This window comes from Centroberyx affinis, unplaced genomic scaffold (genome assembly GCF_046629955.1).
Source record: "Centroberyx affinis isolate AG114_WGS23_722 - 3 ecotype Tasmania unplaced genomic scaffold, CSIRO-AGI_Caff_v1 ptg008932l_1, whole genome shotgun sequence".
Lineage (NCBI taxonomy): Eukaryota > Metazoa > Chordata > Actinopteri > Beryciformes > Berycidae > Centroberyx > Centroberyx affinis.
The window spans coordinates 4,190-22,500 of NW_027284374.1; the positions used below are offsets into that span (position 1 = coordinate 4,190).

Here is an 18,311-nt window from a genome sequence, read left to right on the forward strand (position 1 = left end):
TATAATAATATATAAATAATATATACAGTATGCTTTTATGCCTTTCCTGTGTTGTGTGTCTATGGTTTCTATGTTTCTATGAATTTATGTTGTTTATGTATGAAGAATTTCCCCTAGGTTCTTATATGAACCTAGACTCGGCTCTGCCACACACACACACACACACACACACAATCACACACACAAGCAACACAGTCCAGTTCAGACCTCGACTAGTTTAACACAGGGTGTCCAGGGAATATTGTGTTGTGGGAATATGAGCAGACCCACCAATGTATATACACACACACACACACACATACACATATACATACACATTAATATATCGGCTATATGTATGTGTGTTGAAAAAACAGAGTCCCCATGCAAAAAACAGAATTCAGAAGTTTATTTTTGGTCCGTCCGCTAATATGGAAAATGTTGAAATAAACACAGATAGCCCACAATCTGTTTCCTCTTATTATATTTTTCTTTCATTTTTGGCATGGACATTTGGGGGTCAAAAACCAAGTAAAAAAAAACCCCAAAACACAAACATCATGGCTTAGACATTTTTACAATATACTAATAGGATCAGGTGTATACCAAAAAGACAATTCAAAACAGACAAGAGATTGAAATAATATTAAATATAACAAAAATAAGAAAAATAATAACTTAAAGGGCTAGGGCTTTTTTTTGTAAATCATATTCTTCTATTATACTAAAAAGTTTCATTGCATTTTTATTTTCCATGACTTTAAGGGCTTTCATATACTTTGATTTGTGTATATAACATTTTCCAAGAATAAGAATGTTATTAACCAGAAATTCATCTTTTCTATTGTCCATGACAAGTCCATAAGCAATTTTGAGAAAAGTTTTCAAGTTGAAAAACCTTTGGGTAAAGCCAGTCATGTACATCAAGCCATAAAGCTTCAGAATACATACACTGGAAAAATAAATGATCAATAGTTTCAGTATCATCTGAAAATACACAATTATTGGTTTCAATTCCAAATGGTTGTCGTAACAATCCACTGGATGGATACACCATGGGATACACATTTTAAAATGGATTTCTTTTGCAAACATAATTCCTGGAGTGCAACAGCCAAATATCGCGAGCTTTCCGCAGGCTATTCTCGGCCAATCGGCGCCGTCTTCCTCGTCCAATGAGACGGCGGTTTACTGGCGTGTCAGTCAGGGAGGGAAAGGTTTCGCGGGTTTGACAGAAGAAGAAACACAACAAACAGACATGGAGGTGGACATGATGGAAGCGGAGTCCGGACAGAAACAGGCGGAGAACAGGCCGAAAACAGACGGGAAGGCGGAAGAAGCTCCCGCTAAAAGCTCCGGTGGCACCGTGTACGAGCTGCCGTGGATAGAGAAGTACAGACCGCTGAAGCTGAACGAGATCGTCGGGAACGAGGAGACGGTGAGCCGGCTGGAGGTCTTCGCCCGAGAGGGAAACGTCCCCAACATCATCATCGCAGGTGGGAGACCCGGAGAGAGACCAGCCGCTGTCTCTCTCCTCCAGGCTCCTGTCCCGCTGGAGGGAAACCTGGCTCGACATTTACCGCTCAGCTGACATATTTTCTTATTTATTTTAACGTTTTACCCAGGGAAAGGCTCGTGCTCCGCCAGCCTGAAAACTTCTGGTCCGAATATTTCAGAATAAAAGCCTATCCACAACACTCAAATATTGACTAAAAAAAACGACTTTTTGCACACAAAAAAACAAGTAATTAAGCTACAGAATGTATCTGTACAATGTTTTTCCATGATAATAATTGTTTTAATCATTTAGTTGAAAGTTCCCCTAAACAGAGATTTGTCATTTTTCAGTGGTGGAAGAAGTACTGAGATCTTTTACTTAAGTAAAAGTAGTAATACAACAATGAATGTAAAGATACTCCATTACAAGTAAAAGTCCTGCATTCAAAATCTTACTTAAGTAAAAGTACATAAGTATTGGCAGCAAAATGTACTTAGAGTATCAAAGTAAACATACTCATTATGCAAACTGTCCCCATTTAGAGAGTTATATTTTTCATAAATGATTGGAATATTAATACTGATTTATTGACATACATGTACATGTAAGCAGCATTTTAAAGTTGTCAACGTGAAGCTAATCTTAACAATTTAGCTATACATTTGGGTAGTCTAATCTATAACAATGCTATTTTATAGTTATTTTATAAAGATGATCAAATGTTTTAAATATAAAATATTGATCTGAAAAGTAACGAGTAACTATAGCTGTGAAATAAATGTAAAGTACAATATTTCCCTCTAAAATGTAGTGGAGTATAAGTACAAAGTAGCATAAAATGGAAATACTCAAGTAAAGTTCAAGTACCTCAAAATTGTACTTAAGTACAGTACTTGAGTAAATGTACTTAGTTACTTTCCACCACTGTCATTTTTGGACTACATAGGCTCCTCACATAAACACTAGACAGGTCACCTTTCATTGCCACTTGCACAAGTTTGCAGAATAAAAGTGATAATAATGTGATTACCAGTCAGTTATGATTAATCGGCATGAATTGAAAGTCACAAAACAGTCTAGATAATCTGATTAAGAACAGGCTGCAGGTTTTGCTGAACAAACGTGACAACTCTTATGTTTTATGGAAAATTGGTGCTGCAATTATGTTGACCAGTGAGTATATAACTGTATAATAGATAACTGTATAATAAATACAGTTGTATAAATGGCAGGCTATTTGAGTTTGTATTTGAATTACAAAAAAGTGGCAGGTACTAGACGGTATGTATATAAGCAGAGGTGGGAGTAAGTCACACACATGTGCAAGTCACAAGCAAGTCTCAAATCTTAACCTGCAAGTCCCAAGTTACTGTGGTGAGAATCAAGCAGGTCAAGTCGAGTCCCTGCTATAAGTCAAGCAAGACAAGTCAAGTCATTGCTCAGGTCAAGCAAGTCACAAGTCAAGTCATACGAAATTCTGATGATCTACCCCAGTTTCCACATTTAAATCAGTTAAAAGACAGTGGTCATGAAAAGTTGAGTTTTATTTTCAACATTAACGAAAACTGTTGCAGCCTGCTTACATCTTATAAATCTTACTGATATTTGACATTTTGTGGCAATAACAAGCCTCCTAAATGAACAACAAGTAAATATTTAATTAAAAAAATGTCCTTTCGAGTCATCTGTCTCAAGTCTAAGTCAAGTCTCAAGTCATGAATACCAAGTCAAAGTCAAGTCGAGTCTTTTATCAATGTTAGTCAAGCAAGTCTCAAGTCTTCAAATTTGTGACTCGAGTCCCCCACCTCTGTATATAAGTGACATTAGAGTTGAATTATTTTGTGTTCATAATGTATATGTACATACTTTGTTATGCTTGAGTTGGATGATCATGGTACATGAAATGAATGAAATGAAACAATATATATCAGTAAATGTGTGTGATTCCTCGCTGCAGGTCCTCCCGGCACAGGAAAGACCACCAGCATCCTGTGTTTGGCCAGAGCTTTGTTAGGAGCCTCCATGAAGGAAGCCGTGCTGGAGCTCAACGCCTCCAACGACAGGTGAGAGGGAAACCGGGCTGGATGGGGAATTAACGGCAGCTACCGGCCGAATGCTGCTGAAGTGTTTGGCCGGTAACCGACCAGCAGAGCTCCCAGTCTGTTGGAAACATGGTGAACGCTGCTCATACATGTTGGGGATTTACAAACCTGTGGATGAGAAAGTTTGTTTCCTGCACTGATTAAAAACCTAGTGGACTTAGAGGAAAAAAACAGCCCAGGGCTCCAAACTGTGACACAAACAATCCATTTCCATTACCGTCTTCCAAAGATGAAGCGGTCTGTAGCTGATTATTTAAAAAGAAAAAACAAAATAAGGAGAGAGAGGAGGAGGCTGGTGGAGAGGGAGAGCCAACGAGAGGTTCTGACTCAGACACAACTAATGATGAGAGAGCATGCTGCAGGGAGAGACCGACTGAGCCAGTGAAGAAGAAAAAGTACTACTTTCAACCACAATGGCTAACACAGTGCCCATTGTTGCGGTACGAGGGAAATGCTATGCTGTGTGTGTACTGTAGGCAAAGTGGCCCGTCCATTGCAGGCAACTCTGAACTTGTTACCGGGTCAACGCAGTTTAAGCTTGAAACTTTGAAGTTGCACAACGACAGTAAGAAACACAAAACCTGCAGGGACCGATGCATCACCCGAAACACTGCCTATAAGTTAGTGAAAGAGGAACTTCCGTTCACAAAATTCAAATCTCAGATCACACTGATGAAGAAGAACGGGTTGAATGTGAATCCAACCTCTGCCAACGACATGGCCTGTGCCCAGTGTATAGGAGTGATATCAGACAACCTCCAGGTAGTCTGGAGCCCTGCAGCCTTTATCTTTCTACACTCTGATGAAGGCTGTATAGGCCGAAACACGTCAGCATTATTGTATAATACTGAATTATCCCCCGGTTCTACCTGGAGGGCAGCTGTTGAGAGGAGAGTCAGTGTGTCTGTTGATCTGAAGTGAATCTCCGAGCTGCTAGGGCTGGGCAATATATCGATATTATATCGATATCGTGATATGAGACTAGATATCGTCTTAGATTTTGGATATCGTAATATCGTGATATGGCATAAGTGTCTTTTCCTGGTTTTAAAGGCTGCATTACAGTAAAGTGATGTCATTTTCTGAACTTACCAGACTGTTCTAGCTGTTCTATTATTTGCCTTTAACCACTTAGTCATTATATCCACATTACTGATGATTATTTATCAAAAATCTCATTGTGTAAATATTTTGTGAAAGCACCAATAGTCATCCCTACAATACTGTCGCAATATCGATATCGAGGTATTTGGTCAAAAATATTGTGATATTTGATTTTGTCCATATCGTCCAGCCCTACTTACAACTGAACATTTAGCCCACTTCATAGAAAATACCGAGATATATATTGTTTATCACCATTCAGCCTAAAAATACAGAGATTTTTGGTCCATATCGCCGAGCCCTACGAGCTGCCGATGATACCGACTGACGGCACTGTGATGTTTCTGTGATGTTTCTGTGATGTTTCTGTGATGTTTCTGTGATGTTTCTGTGATGTTTCTGTGATGTTTCTGTGATGTTTCTGTGATGTTTCTGTGATGTTTCTGTGATGTTTCTGTGCTCAGGGGGATCGACGTGGTTCGGAACAAGATCAAGATGTTCGCCCAGCAGAAAGTCACTCTGCCCAAAGGACGACACAAGGTCATCATCCTGGACGAGGCCGACAGGTGAGACGACACCAGATGTTCCTGTGGGCCTTCAAATGCTTTCAAATCCATTTCAGTCAGGTTTTTGCCCTCTTTTGAAAACGTACTTACTTATCCTTAAATAATGCACCGTAATGCACTTTAAATAAATAGAATTGGAACTATTTGCCATTGACCTAGATGTCAACATGCAGGAGGAGTCCAAGTTCAGCATCGACCCAACAAGCAGTAAATAATATGTTTATTTATATAGCATCATTCATACATTGAATGCAACTCAAAGTGCTTTACATTAGAGCTGCAACGATTAATCGATTAATCGATTAGTTGTCAACTATTAAATTAATCGCCAACTATTTTGATAATTGATTAATCAGTTTGAGTAATTTTGTTAAGAAAAATAAGTCAAAATTCTCTGATTCCACCTTCTTAAATGTGAATATTTTCTGGTTTCTTTCCTCCTCTATGACAGTAAACTGAATATCTTTGGGTTGTGGACAAAACAAGACATTTGAGGACGTCATCTTGGGCTTTGGGAAACACTGATCCACATTTTTCACCATTTGCTGACATTTTATAGACCAAACAACTAATCGATTAATCAGGAAAATAATCGACAGATTAATCGACAATGAAAATAATCATTAGTTGCAGCCCGACTTTACATAAAATAGATTGATTAAAACAGTAAATGAATTAAAATATTACATTACATTTAAAATTACATTAAAATTTCAAAATCAAAAATAGTCCAGCATAGGAATGAGCCTCTATGCCAAAGATAACAGCAATTCTAAAATGATCAAATCATAAAATTACAAGCAAACAATAAAACAGAAGAATAAAAAACAGTGTAAACGATAAAAGGCATTGTTAATTAAAAGCTGAGTTAAATAGATGTGAGCTGGTGTTTGAAGGAGCTCACTGACCTCTCCGGTTTGACCTCTGAACCGTCTAAAAGTGAGTCCCTGTCTGTCTGTCTGTCTGTCTGTCTGCCTGTCTGTCTGTCTGCCTGTCTGTCTGTCTGTCTGTCTCCCCGCAGCATGACGGACGGCGCCCAGCAGGCTCTGAGGAGGATCATGGAGATCTACTCCAAGACGACGCGCTTCGCTCTGGCCTGCAACGCCTCCGACAAAATCATCGAGCCGATCCAGTCCCGCTGCGCCGTGCTGCGCTACTCCAAGCTGAGCGACGGGCAGATCCTGGCCCGCCTGCAGGAGGTGGTGCAGAGGGAGAGGCTGGACGTGTCCGACGACGGGCTGGAGGCCGTCATCTTCACCGCCCAGGGAGACATGAGACAGGTCAGAGCCACAGACGGGTTAGAGCCAGAGACAGAGACAGGTCAGACCTAGAGACATGAGACAGGTCAGAGCCAGAGACGGGTCAGAGCCACAGACGGGTCAGAGCCACAGACAGGTCAGAGCCACAGACGGGTCAGAGCCACAGACAGGTCAGAGCCACAGACGGGTTAGAGCCACAGACGGGTCAGAGCCAGAGACAGAGACAGGTCAGAGCCAGAGACGGGTCAGACCCAGAGACAGAGACAGGTCAGACCCAGAGACAGAGACAGGTCAGACCTAGAGACGGATCAGACCCAGAGGCGGGTCAGACCCAGAGACAGAGACAGGTCAGACCTAGAGACGGATCAGACCCAGAGGCGGGTCAGACCCAGAGACATGAGACAGGTCAGACCCACAGACAGGTCAGACCCAGAGATGGGTCAGACCCAGAGACAGAGACAGGTCAGACCCACAGACGGGTCAGACCCAGAGACAGAGACAGGTCAGACCCAGAGACAGAGACAGGTCAGACCCAGAGGTGGGTCAGACCCATAGACGGGTCAGACCCAGAGACGGGTCAGAGACAGAGACAGGTCAGACCCACAGACGGGTCAGACCCAGAGACAGAGACAGGTCAGACCCAGAGGTGGGTCAGACCCATAGACGGGTCAGACCCAGAGACGGGTCAGAGACAGAGACAGGTCAGACCCACAGACGGGTCAGACCCAGAGACAGAGACAGGTCAGACCCACAGACGGGTCAGACCCAGAGACAGAGACAGGTCAGACCCAGAGACAGAGACAGGTCAGACCCAGAGGTGGGTCAGACCCATAGACGGGTCAGACCCAGAGACGGGTCAGACAGATCAGACCCAGAGACGGGTCAGACCCAGAGACAGAGACAGGTCAGACCCAGAGGCGGGTCAGACCCAGAGACAGGTCAGACCCAGAGACAGGTCAGACCCAGAGACAGGGCCCTGTCACACCTGCAGTCTGGCTTCTGTGGTCCCAACCAGAGCGGGAAAAAAGTTGACTTTGTTGCTTTTTGTATTTCACTTGCAAGTAGAGCTGGGCAAGAATTCAATATTATAGGGGTCCTTGAGGGGGCTCTAGGGGGTCCCCAGCAAAAAGGGGAATAATTTATTTTCACTATAATTCCATCCATAAGTAACACAATGACAGAATGTATGACTATTTTGGTCATGGGTTTCATACCCTTTCTGTAATAAAACATCTGAAAGCAAAAATCCTATCAGATGGGGGACCCTGGGACAAAATCTTATCAAATGGGGGTCCGTGGTCTAATTTGTGTCAGTTTAGGGGTCCTTGACGTGAAAAAGTTTGAGAACCACTGCTGTAACTTCATCTCAGCATGATGGACTTGTCTGCGCTCTTCTTCTGTGGTGTTCATACCAGTTAAGAACACGTGAAGAAACAGCTGGCCTTTAGGTCTCTTTACTACTTCTACTTTGTTTGTGTGTCTCCAGGCCCTGAACAACCTCCAGTCCACCAACTCCGGCTTCGGCTTCATCAACAGCGAGAACGTCTTCAAGGTGTGCGACGAGCCGCACCCTCTGCTGGTGAAAAGCATGCTGGGACACTGCGTGGAGGGCAACATCGACGAGGCGTACAAGGTGGTGGAGCAGCTGTGGGCGCTGGGCTACTCTCCTGAAGACATCATAGGAAACATCTTCAGGGTCTGCAAGACCTTCCAGATGCCTGAGTATCTCAAACTGGAGTTCATCAAGGTGAGACGCTCCGCTCCCACTGTGGTGAATAAATGCTGCTTTTAGGGACGAGACGATGTATCGAAAATCAATATATCGTTATATGAAAATGTGACAATACGTGTCATGGGTCAGGAACATGAATGGTGATATCAGCTCCATGTTATTCTGCTGTCAGGAACATGAATGGTGATATCAGCTCCATGTTATTCTGCTGTAGTAATCACTAATGTGACGCTTGACCATCACAGTTTCACAAGCTCTCCATCCAAATTATATTATTTGCACTTTGTAATGATATTTTTAAATTGTTGTTTACATTCTAGTAGGGCTGGGCGATATGGACAAAATCAAATGTCATGATATTTTTGACCAAATACCTCGATATCGATATTGCAACAATATTGTAGGGATGACTACTGGTGCTTTCACTAAATATTTACACAATGAGATTTTTGATAAATAATCATCAGTAATGTGGATATAATGACTAAGTGGGTAAAGGCAAATAATAGAACAGCTAGAACAGTCTGGTAAGTTCAGAAAATGACATCACTTTACTGTAATGCAGCCTTTAAAACCAGGAAAAATCAACACTTATGCCATATCACGATATTATGATATCCAAAATCTAAGACATATCTAGTCTCATATCACGATATCGATATAATATCGATATATTGCCCAGCCCTACATTCTAGCAGCTAATGGCATCGCTAGAAAGATTAGTATCTCAGAAAAAAACATAATTCTGCAGTCAGACTTTGTTGTCACTGAACTTTTATTAATTACATCGTGGTTGAATTGAATCCTGAACCCGATATCACGTATTGAATCAGAAAAGGTCCTAAATTATGAAAGAGTATATTGTCAGCAGAGACTGTATTTGAATTCCATAAATTTGAATTTGTCTTCCTCATATTGAATCATTGAATTCAGCAGCAGGTGACGGGTGTGTAGAAGAAAACTAGTCCACACACTGAACTCTACTAAAAATGGCTTTAAAGTGATTTTAATGTCCAGCCAAATGATTTGGAAGATCGTTAAAAGTGTGATTTGTTGCTTTAGTAAGGGTTCGTCTTCATCCTCCTCATCCTCACAACACAAACACAAACACAATCTCCTTCTCCACCCAGACCGGAGGCAGAATGAGCTGATGTGTGTTTTTCTCTCCTCCAGGAGATCGGCTACACCCACATGAAGGTGGCGGAGGGCGTCAACTCCCTGCTGCAGATGGCCGGTCTGCTGGGGCGACTCTGCAGCAAGACAGCGCCCCCTGCTGCCAGCTAAACCAAACAACCAGACCTCCCTCCCTCCCTCCCTCCCACCCCCCCTCCCTCCAGGACACTGAGGCTGTTTCTCTCCTCACACCACCGGCTTCTTTTTCTTGGTATTTTTTTCAGTGGGGAAACAAGTCTGTGTGTTTGCACATTCCTCACTGAGAGCTCAGGAGTGACATAAGATTAGCATTTTTTTTTTATGCTCAAATGTACAATTACTCCAACTTTTGGCAAAAGAGCGCAACACTTCAGATGTGTTTCCAGTGGGATCTGTTGACCTGTGCTGCACTCGTTTCATTTCACACTCTGTAAATAAATCCTGTCCTTGGCTTTTGCCTGACACCACAGCAGCCATTTTGTGTCCCTCTTTCTACATGTTCCATTGGGGAAGCAAAATAACCCACTGAACACCAGGCTTTAACATCTGCAATCATTCATTTCACTTCATTCATCAGCTTTGAAATGTTTTGCTTGGTTTATGATATCTGATATATTGATTATTCAGAAATAATATACAAGTTTTATTTCTTAAAGGGGTAAAAATTCAGGTTTTTCCTGCCTCATGTCACAAACAGACCATAATATATCTGTTGATGGGGTTGTCAATCAATACCAATGAATCCACGTTACTCCACCAGCTGTTGAGATTTCTTTCACTGAACCAGACTTGTGTAGGAGATGAAGTCTGTCTATGTAGTCACTTTAAATTAAGTTGTCTACAATTTATTAAGAAAATCCACTTGATGAAGCAAACTGACCTGAATAACAGCAGGAAAATAACTTTGATCAGCTGGCTGGTGGATTGTGAAACTGCATTCTCCCAGCCAAACAGGAGCTTTACATCAAAATGATCCTGATTGATTAGACCTTATCAGTAACTAACCACATACTAACTACTAACTTTCCCACCCTGACCCATAATGTGTGTATAATGTGCTGATCTGAGTGCAAACAGCTTGTATGTTGCAGCAGTAACAGATGGCTTTGTACCATTATAGTACATTGTACATCATAATAATTGTACATTATAGGAATCATCGGCACATTTAAAACCCAATTTTGACCAATCAGGACGCTCGGCTGAAAACACCTCTTGGATAACGAGCTTTATTATTTCAGTACAAACCTCATCACCGTTAAAAGAAATGGAACAACATCCACATTTTAGTACAAACCTTGTAACAGAACATCTATCTTCATCTCAGTACAAATCTCAAATAGAAGTAATGCAGTTATAATAAATAGGAAGAACAATAATAAACAGTAACAACAGTATTATGGTTAGAATACAGAATATAGTACATGTACTAATTTGTTGCTGCCAGATGAAAACCACATACCTCCAAGTGACTTTATTTTAGTAGGTTAGTAAGTTATATATGAGAAATATAACCTGTTGTGTGAATTTGACAATACATTAGTGTGTATTTATTTTAAAGCAGGATTGTTTTTCGTCGACTTTAAGAGACAGGAGGTTTTCATCTGACTGAAGTGAAGAGTAAACACCAGGGCAGGAAACTAAACCTTTCAGCCACAGTGGAGTTTAGAGCAGGAGTCTGAACGATGGTAAGAGATGGTGGATTTTATTTCCTACCCTGGTGATACTGTGAGTCCCAGTAGAGACAAACTGGCCTTCAGTCCTCCGGGCAGCAGGGGGCAGCAACACACACCGACCATGCAGCAACAGCAACACTTCACCCAGAGAGCAAGTCAGCACAACATCAGAGTCTGAACTTTTGAAACAGGAATAATTATAGAGCGATACAACAGACACCGACTCAGCTTTGACCGACAGCCTCTAAATCTGAGCTGCGTTCAACAAGCTTCCGCTGCAGGGAACGTTTTGGATCGGTACTAAACGGCTCATCGATTGTCCCCGCCACCTTCTCCTCACCTCCAAAACATACAATGACATTTAAAAAGTGCAATTCATCAAAAGTCAATGTCACGTTAACAGCATGTAAAAAGCCACAGAATCAGCACTGTACTGTAGCCAGGACGTCACGCGGTGCCTCATAAGTCTGTATAATAATAATAATAATAATAATGTCCACGACCCACATGTGGAGTGTTTGTTAGAAAAGCCCGGCGTGTGTCTGAAGAAAAAGCCTCGCTGAACGGACCGCAGGCCGCAGCGTGTGGAGCGGGAAATTAAATTTACAACTAGCAAACCCCCCCCCCCCCCACTGGGCGGCGTTCACTCCGGAGAAAACACCCAATTCATGAAAAATTCACTTCATGAATGTTTTAAATAGATATAAGGTTATAAACGATAACCTTCAATCAATGTCACTGCAACAAAACAATGTAAAAAAAAAAAAACTCCATTTGGCCTTCAGCAGCCAAAACAGAATCGTCATGTTCTGTAATCTTAATTTATCAACCAGAGGACAGAACATCTCAGTTACTCACTAGACTGATACACCGTTATACAGTTTACACACCAAAACTCCACACAACACCCATGCTGTGTACAGGCCCAGGGAACAGAGAGCAGAAAAACAAACAACAACAACAACAACAACCCTGAAATCAGGTCAGACACAAAAAGAAGAAGAGGCGACAGGTCCGGGATGGTTTCAGGGTTAAAAAGGTGAAAACTGATTTTGAGGTTCAGAGAAAGATTTGTCACTTCAAAAACAACACAGATAATAATAATAACAATAATAATAATCGTAATAATAATAATAATAAAATGGGATCAGGACCGAACTATGAGGGGATGAGAGGAGAAAAGAGATGCTGATCTGGTCTGACCTGAGAAAAGAGCAAACCTGCAGAACAGTCTAGTATATAAATATGACAGAACACAACAGTATCTAAATATGAACCAGCTGAACTCCAGTACAGTTACATCTACAACGTTTCCATGGCAACCGCCTGAGCCAAAGACTGACACAGAGAGAGAGAGAGAGTTTAGCCATGTTGCTGGAGGTGTGGACTGTAAATATGAACCAATGTCAGCATCCTAAAGATCAGCTGGCAAAAAAAAAATCACCAGTTACTATAGCAACGGCCATGGAGCAGGATGGTGGAGCCAACATGGCTGCCAGTGGCCAAACTGTCTGCTTCTGACTCAAATCTCCAAGTCCATAAACAGTATTTTGGACACCAGGAATCAGGTTGATCAAGTCTAATGACTTTGCTATAAAAAGTGAAACAGCCTGACCGTCTACAAGAATAACAACAGAAACAGCTGTAAATAAATAAACAGAACCCAGAAACCCAGAGACACAACAGCTGACTCTATGTGTGTGTGTGAGTGTGTGTGTGTGTGTGTGTGTGTGTGTGTATCATGCTGTGTTCAAGAGAGTTCGAAAAGCCAGAAATTGAAACTTCCTGCTGGGAAAAATGCAATTGAACGGCCCTGCGTCGCAATGCCAAGGTTTCTGAATTACATTACAGCATTGCATGATCTTAAATTTATGGTAAACGGCTGAACATGTAAATTGAAATGTAAAGATGCACATACGGTTGCTAACGTTCTATGCTAACTAGCTAGCTAACATTGTCAGACATCGCTGACATAGCGTGAGCCGTTGCATGGGGAAAGAGAGCAGCTGCTTCCAGGCTCCATGTGTCTCCCCTGGTTTTCTGAGCTGGATCACAGGAACCTGCAGAGGATTTGTAGGTGTGTGTGAATTTCTGACTTCCGACTCTGTACTAGGAACGCAACATTGGCTCCTGTGTCCAGCAGGCAGCAGCCGGTCCTGATGGAGGAGCAGCAGCTTTCTGCTCGTTCTGACAGATTTTATATTTTTAACTTGGCTGCGCTGAGTGCTAAAAGCATGCTCAGCTCTTAGTGCTCAGAACAGAAAGCTACAGCACGACACTGCAGGACTCCAGATGGACAATTTGACCAAAAGGAACAGCATGTGTGCTCTGAAGCTGAGACAGTAGGGAGTGCAGGGAAGACATTTCAGGACCAGGATTCTTCAGAATAACTGAAAATACCCCTCTCTACTTTGTGATGTTGGGACCTTTGGGACCTTTTTCAGTTTTGTGGGCAGACGGTTTAATCTTAGGAACAAATACATCTAAAAATGGTCAAACTGTTGGATTGTGTTCTGGAGAGAGAGGGCTCTTGGTGGAAACGCTGTCTCAGAAGGAGGAGAGAGAAGAGGAGGAAGAAGAGGAAATGAGGAGAGGATGGAGGAGAGGTAAAAGGAGAGCAGAACAGTCCTATGCCGTTACTTCCATGGTGTGTGTGTGTCTGTGTTTGGGGCTGGTGGGGTCGTCGCCCTCCGGCTGTGTGTTGGTGGTGCTGCGGCTGCGGACGCCAGCGCCGGCGCCGTCTGTTGACCCGATGCTGGAGGCCGAGTGAGTCCTGGAGCGAACCAGCCGGGTCATACTGGCTGTAGGCACTAGGGGGCGACACACACACATGACCAACATGTCACTACAGGAATACATCAGTATGGAGTCACAAGTGTGTGTGTGAGAACCCAAAACTCCCTCCAAACACTGTCTGGTGATTTGAATCTTCCACACTGCGACTGGGCAGCTGGATTCAAATCTAATGAAGGTGAGGCTGAGGCTCCGTTCACACTGCAGCTGAACCTGAAGTGTTTCAATTCAGACTTTTCTCTGACGTTTTCTAATCAGTGTGAACTAGGGCTGGGCGATACGGCCTGAGATTCATATCAGACATTTTCCAGACATTTTTTCAAATTCCCAAACTATTCAAGACCTGGAAATGATCAAATTCATTTTTAATACTTTTCCAGACTTTCCAGACCTGCGTAGGAACCCTGTTATACTGTCACATTTACCTCAATTAACTTTTTAACACTAAATTCACCATTAGCGTCAGAAATTTTAGAAGTGTGCTTTTATTTTGAAGGTAATCCCACTTTTATTCTGTCCTCCTCTGGTTTGACGCAGCTGATTCTACACTCGCTCTGCTGCTTTGAAGCTCGACTCTCAGTTTAACTGAAGCAGCACAAATTAAACCCTTTCTGCAAAGTTGGCTATTTGACAAATGTGTTTACCTAACAGACCGACAAGTAGAACATTTGGTTGGTGAGAGAGACAGTGTCTGTTTTGGTAAATTTTCGGTATATCGCCAAGTCCTAGTGTGAACGGCAAAAAGCTGCATGGAGTCACAGTTTTTCGATTCCCATCGGAACCTCATAGATATGAAGCTACAGAATCAGATCCTGAGGCACAAGACCTACATGTGACGTATTTAAAAGCTCAAATCAGAATTTGTCAGCGTTGCCGTGACAACAAGTAAATCTTCCGTCATTGACCAGAGCCAGTTGTCATGATGTCATCAGCCTGTCAAACGGACAAACGGACGACTTGACGCTTCAATTCTGTCACAACAGATGTGGCTTCTTTTGTTCTTGTTACTCTGCTCATCGCTGTCGGTTCATATTATTATGGGATGTATGGGTTTACATCCTATAATACAGATATGAACAGTCATCCAAAACACAGATATGAGCAGAAATTCAGAATTAAGCAGAGCAGTGTGAACGGAGCCGATGTGTTGGCATGCAGCGCGGCCTGCTGGTCACTTTCACTGCAGAGGAAAAAAATCAAACCGATCATCTGAAAGATACAGCATGCAGACAGACAGAGAGACAGACAGACAGGGAGAGAGACAGAGAGACAGACAGAGAGACATGCAGACAGACAGACATGCAGTCGCAAAGACAGAGAGACAGGTACAAAGATAGACAGGCTGACGAGAAGACAGACAGCCAGGCAGATAACCAGGAAGACTGAATGAGAAGACAAACAATGACAAGTGAAAGAAGTGGAACATGGAGGGAGGGAGGGAGGCAGGGGGCGGGGCTGTTAAAGCTGCTGGTTGAAATCCTGATACCTGATTGGCTGCTCAGGTGGCTTAATGCAACATGAGGGACTGGAGAGAAGGAGGGAGGAAGAAAGACAGACAGAGAGAGAGAACAGAAAGAAGCAAAGGAGGAGGAAAGGTTGAGAAAAGTTCTAGCCCGAGACACTGCACTCAAACCACACACACACACACACACACACACACACACACACACACACACACACACACACAGGTGCTCAGATGGGTGTGTGTGTGTGTGTGTGTTGGGGAAGTCCCATGCAGACTGTGAAACTGCTACTTACAGTAAAAGTTAGTGAGGCATCACTGTAGACACACACACACATTATCTGACAAAGACAAAAACTAGGTCCAAATTATTAGGGATCCAAATTATAATACACTAAATACTCAATACATATCTGGCCAGCAACATGCATGTTTTGTATGGTTTTGGCATCATCCTCTCATTTTAAAAGTAAACTTGATTTCATTTTGATGCATTGAACACTTCAGGCTTTGATTCTAATACTTGAAGTCATCATGTCAATACACAGTGAACACGTTAATACATGTAACAGCGTCATGTTAACATCAGAGGTAGAAACATGTAACAGGAGACAACGACCAATAACAAAACAAAAAGATATTAAGTCATGTTTAGATCGAAGTGACACTTTCAATTCAATCAAATCAAATCCTTAGTTTAAACTGTTAGTGATGAAGCATTCAGTCTCAATTATATCTTAGTAAGTTGAACAGAATAATTCAATTGCAAAATGCTATTTATCAATTTTGGGGAAAAAAGTGATTATATTAAGTTCATCATTCAATATGTTAAAAATGTAGAGGCTCTAAAAGTGTTGTGATCTCGTCAAACAGAGACTGGAAGTGACATTTTATTAGTCAGGTAGAAACAGGACTGATACTCACTGTAGCCCATTCCCTGGACAAAATACTTAAAGGCCTCCGCCAGTTTTCCAGGCTGGGGGAAGAAACACACACACACACACACACATTTCCAATTAGACTGGGCGGCATTGTATGATGCTAACTGGCTAACGGCAATTTCTGTGCTGTTAGCATTTTGTGACAAGGTCTAAATAAGATAAGGAGAGACTCAGACTCACCTGCACCACCTGAGGAAGACCGCCACAGTCTGCCATCTAGTGGAGAGACAGAATAAAACCAAATCTGGTGAAAATGCACATGCACTTTATAATACAGACAGACAGAGAACTGAAGAGCCAAACAGGCAGACAGACATAAAGAGACAGACTGGTGAAAAGAGAGACAGGTGAAGAGACAGACAGATAATGAGACAGACAGGTGAAGAGATAGACAGGCAGACAGACAGATAAAGAGAAAGACAGATAAAGAGACAGACAGGCAGACAGATAAAGAGATAGACAGATAAAGAGACAGACAGATGAAGAGACAAACAGGCAGACAGATAGAGAGACAGACAGACAGATAAAGGGACAGGCAGGTGAAGAGACAGGCAGACAGATAAAGAGAAAGACAGACAGATAAAGAGACATACAGATGAAGAGACAGGCAGACAGACAGATAAAGAGAAAGACAGATGAAGAGACAGACAGGCAGACAGATAAAGAGACAGGCGGGTGAAGAGACAGACAGATGAAGAGACAGACAGGCAGACAGATAAAGAGATAGGCGGGTAAAGAGACAGACAGATGAAGAGACAGACAGGCAGGCAGATAAAGAGATAGACAGACAGATAAAAAGATAGGAGAGACAGACAGATGAAGAGACAGACAGACAGGCAGACAGACAGACAGACAGGCACCTTGAGCAGGGTGGTCTTGGTGGGGTTCAGTCTGGAGTTACACTCCACCTGCAGGCCGGAGCAGCACAGTCAGTTCACTTCAACTCTACTGTGTGTGTCAGTGTGTGTTCACCGCATCAGAATATGTCAAAAGGCTGGCTGTTGTCATGGAAACAAGGTAGTCACTCACCACGACATCAACAGCAGGCGACGTGTCCCCGACCACCAGCAGAGCAGGACACCTGACACACACAAACACACACGAGTCAGACTGAAGGGATGAGAGAGAGAGGGAGAGAGAGAGAGAGAGAGAGAGAGAGAGAGAGAGAGAGAGAGAGAGAGAGAGAGAGAGAGAGAGGGAGAGGGAGAGGGAGAGGGAGAGGAGAGGGAGGGGGGAGAGAGAGAGAGAGAGAGAGAGAGAGAGAGAGAGAGAGAGAGAGAGAGAGAGAGAGAGGGAGAGGGAGAGGGAGAGAGAGAGAGGGGAGAGAGAGAGAGAGAGAGAGAGAGAGAGAGAGAGAGAGAGAGAGAGAGAGAGAGAGAGAGAGAGAGAGAGAGAGAGAGAGAGAGAGAGAGAGAGAGAAAGAAAGAAGGAAACAAAGAAAGAAAGAAAGACAAAGAGTTGATACCTGAGGGTGGTGACTGTGTCTTCATTCAGACCGGGGACAGGCCGCTCCATCTGCAACTCAGTACGACTAACACACACACACACACACACACACACACACAATAAGTGATTGTTCTCTTAGGTTCTTACTGAAGTCAAACAAATTATTGATGATAGATTTGAGTGTGTTGGTTTGTTCTGAGCGTCAACATGGCGGCGAGGCAGAAGAACAGGAAGCTTTGCTCATAACGGAGTTACTTGATAGAAAAAAACAAACAAACAGACTCTACTGTATAAATTCAATAAGAAACTGAGTCATCCCAACGTTACACCAGGATTTCTCCGTTTTATCTTTGTTTTGGGCGGACCGTCGTTTCTGTGTTCGCCGCTAAATTTTTACAAAAGAAATGTAGGAACGCCTCTGATTAGCTGAAATGATTAATCTGTCCGTCCTGTCCCGACAACAGACAGCTCTCATTGAAAATTAACTGAAAGGAACGGAGACGAATCAGTGCGGCCGCTGCCTTAGGATCACAGTAGTTAGCAGTATTATTAGTAGTGTCCCTACCTCTCATAGCTGGTGTAGAACATTGCCAGGTTATCC

At 42.7% G+C, this 18,311-nt stretch overlaps 1 protein-coding gene and 1 pseudogene across 2 annotated transcripts; one reads left to right on the forward strand and one right to left on the reverse strand.

The window, feature by feature from the left end:
* The first annotated feature begins 1,211 nt into the window (after positions 1 to 1,211).
* On the forward strand, positions 1,212 to 9,854 carry LOC139640292 (replication factor C subunit 2-like). 2 transcript variants are annotated; one of them, XM_071514476.1, is made up of 6 exons: positions 1,212 to 1,475; positions 3,435 to 3,540; positions 5,148 to 5,249; positions 6,271 to 6,529; positions 7,995 to 8,255; positions 9,414 to 9,854. In XM_071514476.1, the coding sequence occupies exons 1-6, from the start codon at positions 1,238 to 1,240 to the stop codon at positions 9,522 to 9,524; spliced, it is 1,077 nt and encodes a 358-aa protein (XP_071370577.1). In that variant the 5' UTR covers positions 1,212 to 1,237; the 3' UTR covers positions 9,525 to 9,854. The 2 variants fall into 2 exon arrangements, with proteins under 2 accessions (XP_071370577.1, XP_071370578.1); XM_071514477.1 differs by lacking the exon at positions 5,148 to 5,249.
* Positions 9,855 to 10,645: 791 nt separating this feature from the next.
* The window catches only part of LOC139640290 (protein NDRG3-like), a 16,676-nt pseudogene continuing 9,010 nt past the window's right edge, over positions 10,646 to 18,311 (reverse strand).

Excerpts from the sequence above, each read along its gene's own strand:
- LOC139640292 (XM_071514476.1), top strand. The coding sequence starts at position 1,238 with ATGGAGGTGGACATGATGGAAGCGGAGTCCGGACAGAAACAGGCGGAG. Across the intron at positions 5,250-6,270 it reads ATCCTGGACGAGGCCGACAG|CATGACGGACGGCGCCCAGC; the intron begins GTGAGACGACAC and ends GTCTCCCCGCAG. Across the intron at positions 8,256-9,413 it reads TCAAACTGGAGTTCATCAAG|GAGATCGGCTACACCCACAT; the intron begins GTGAGACGCTCC and ends TCTCTCCTCCAG.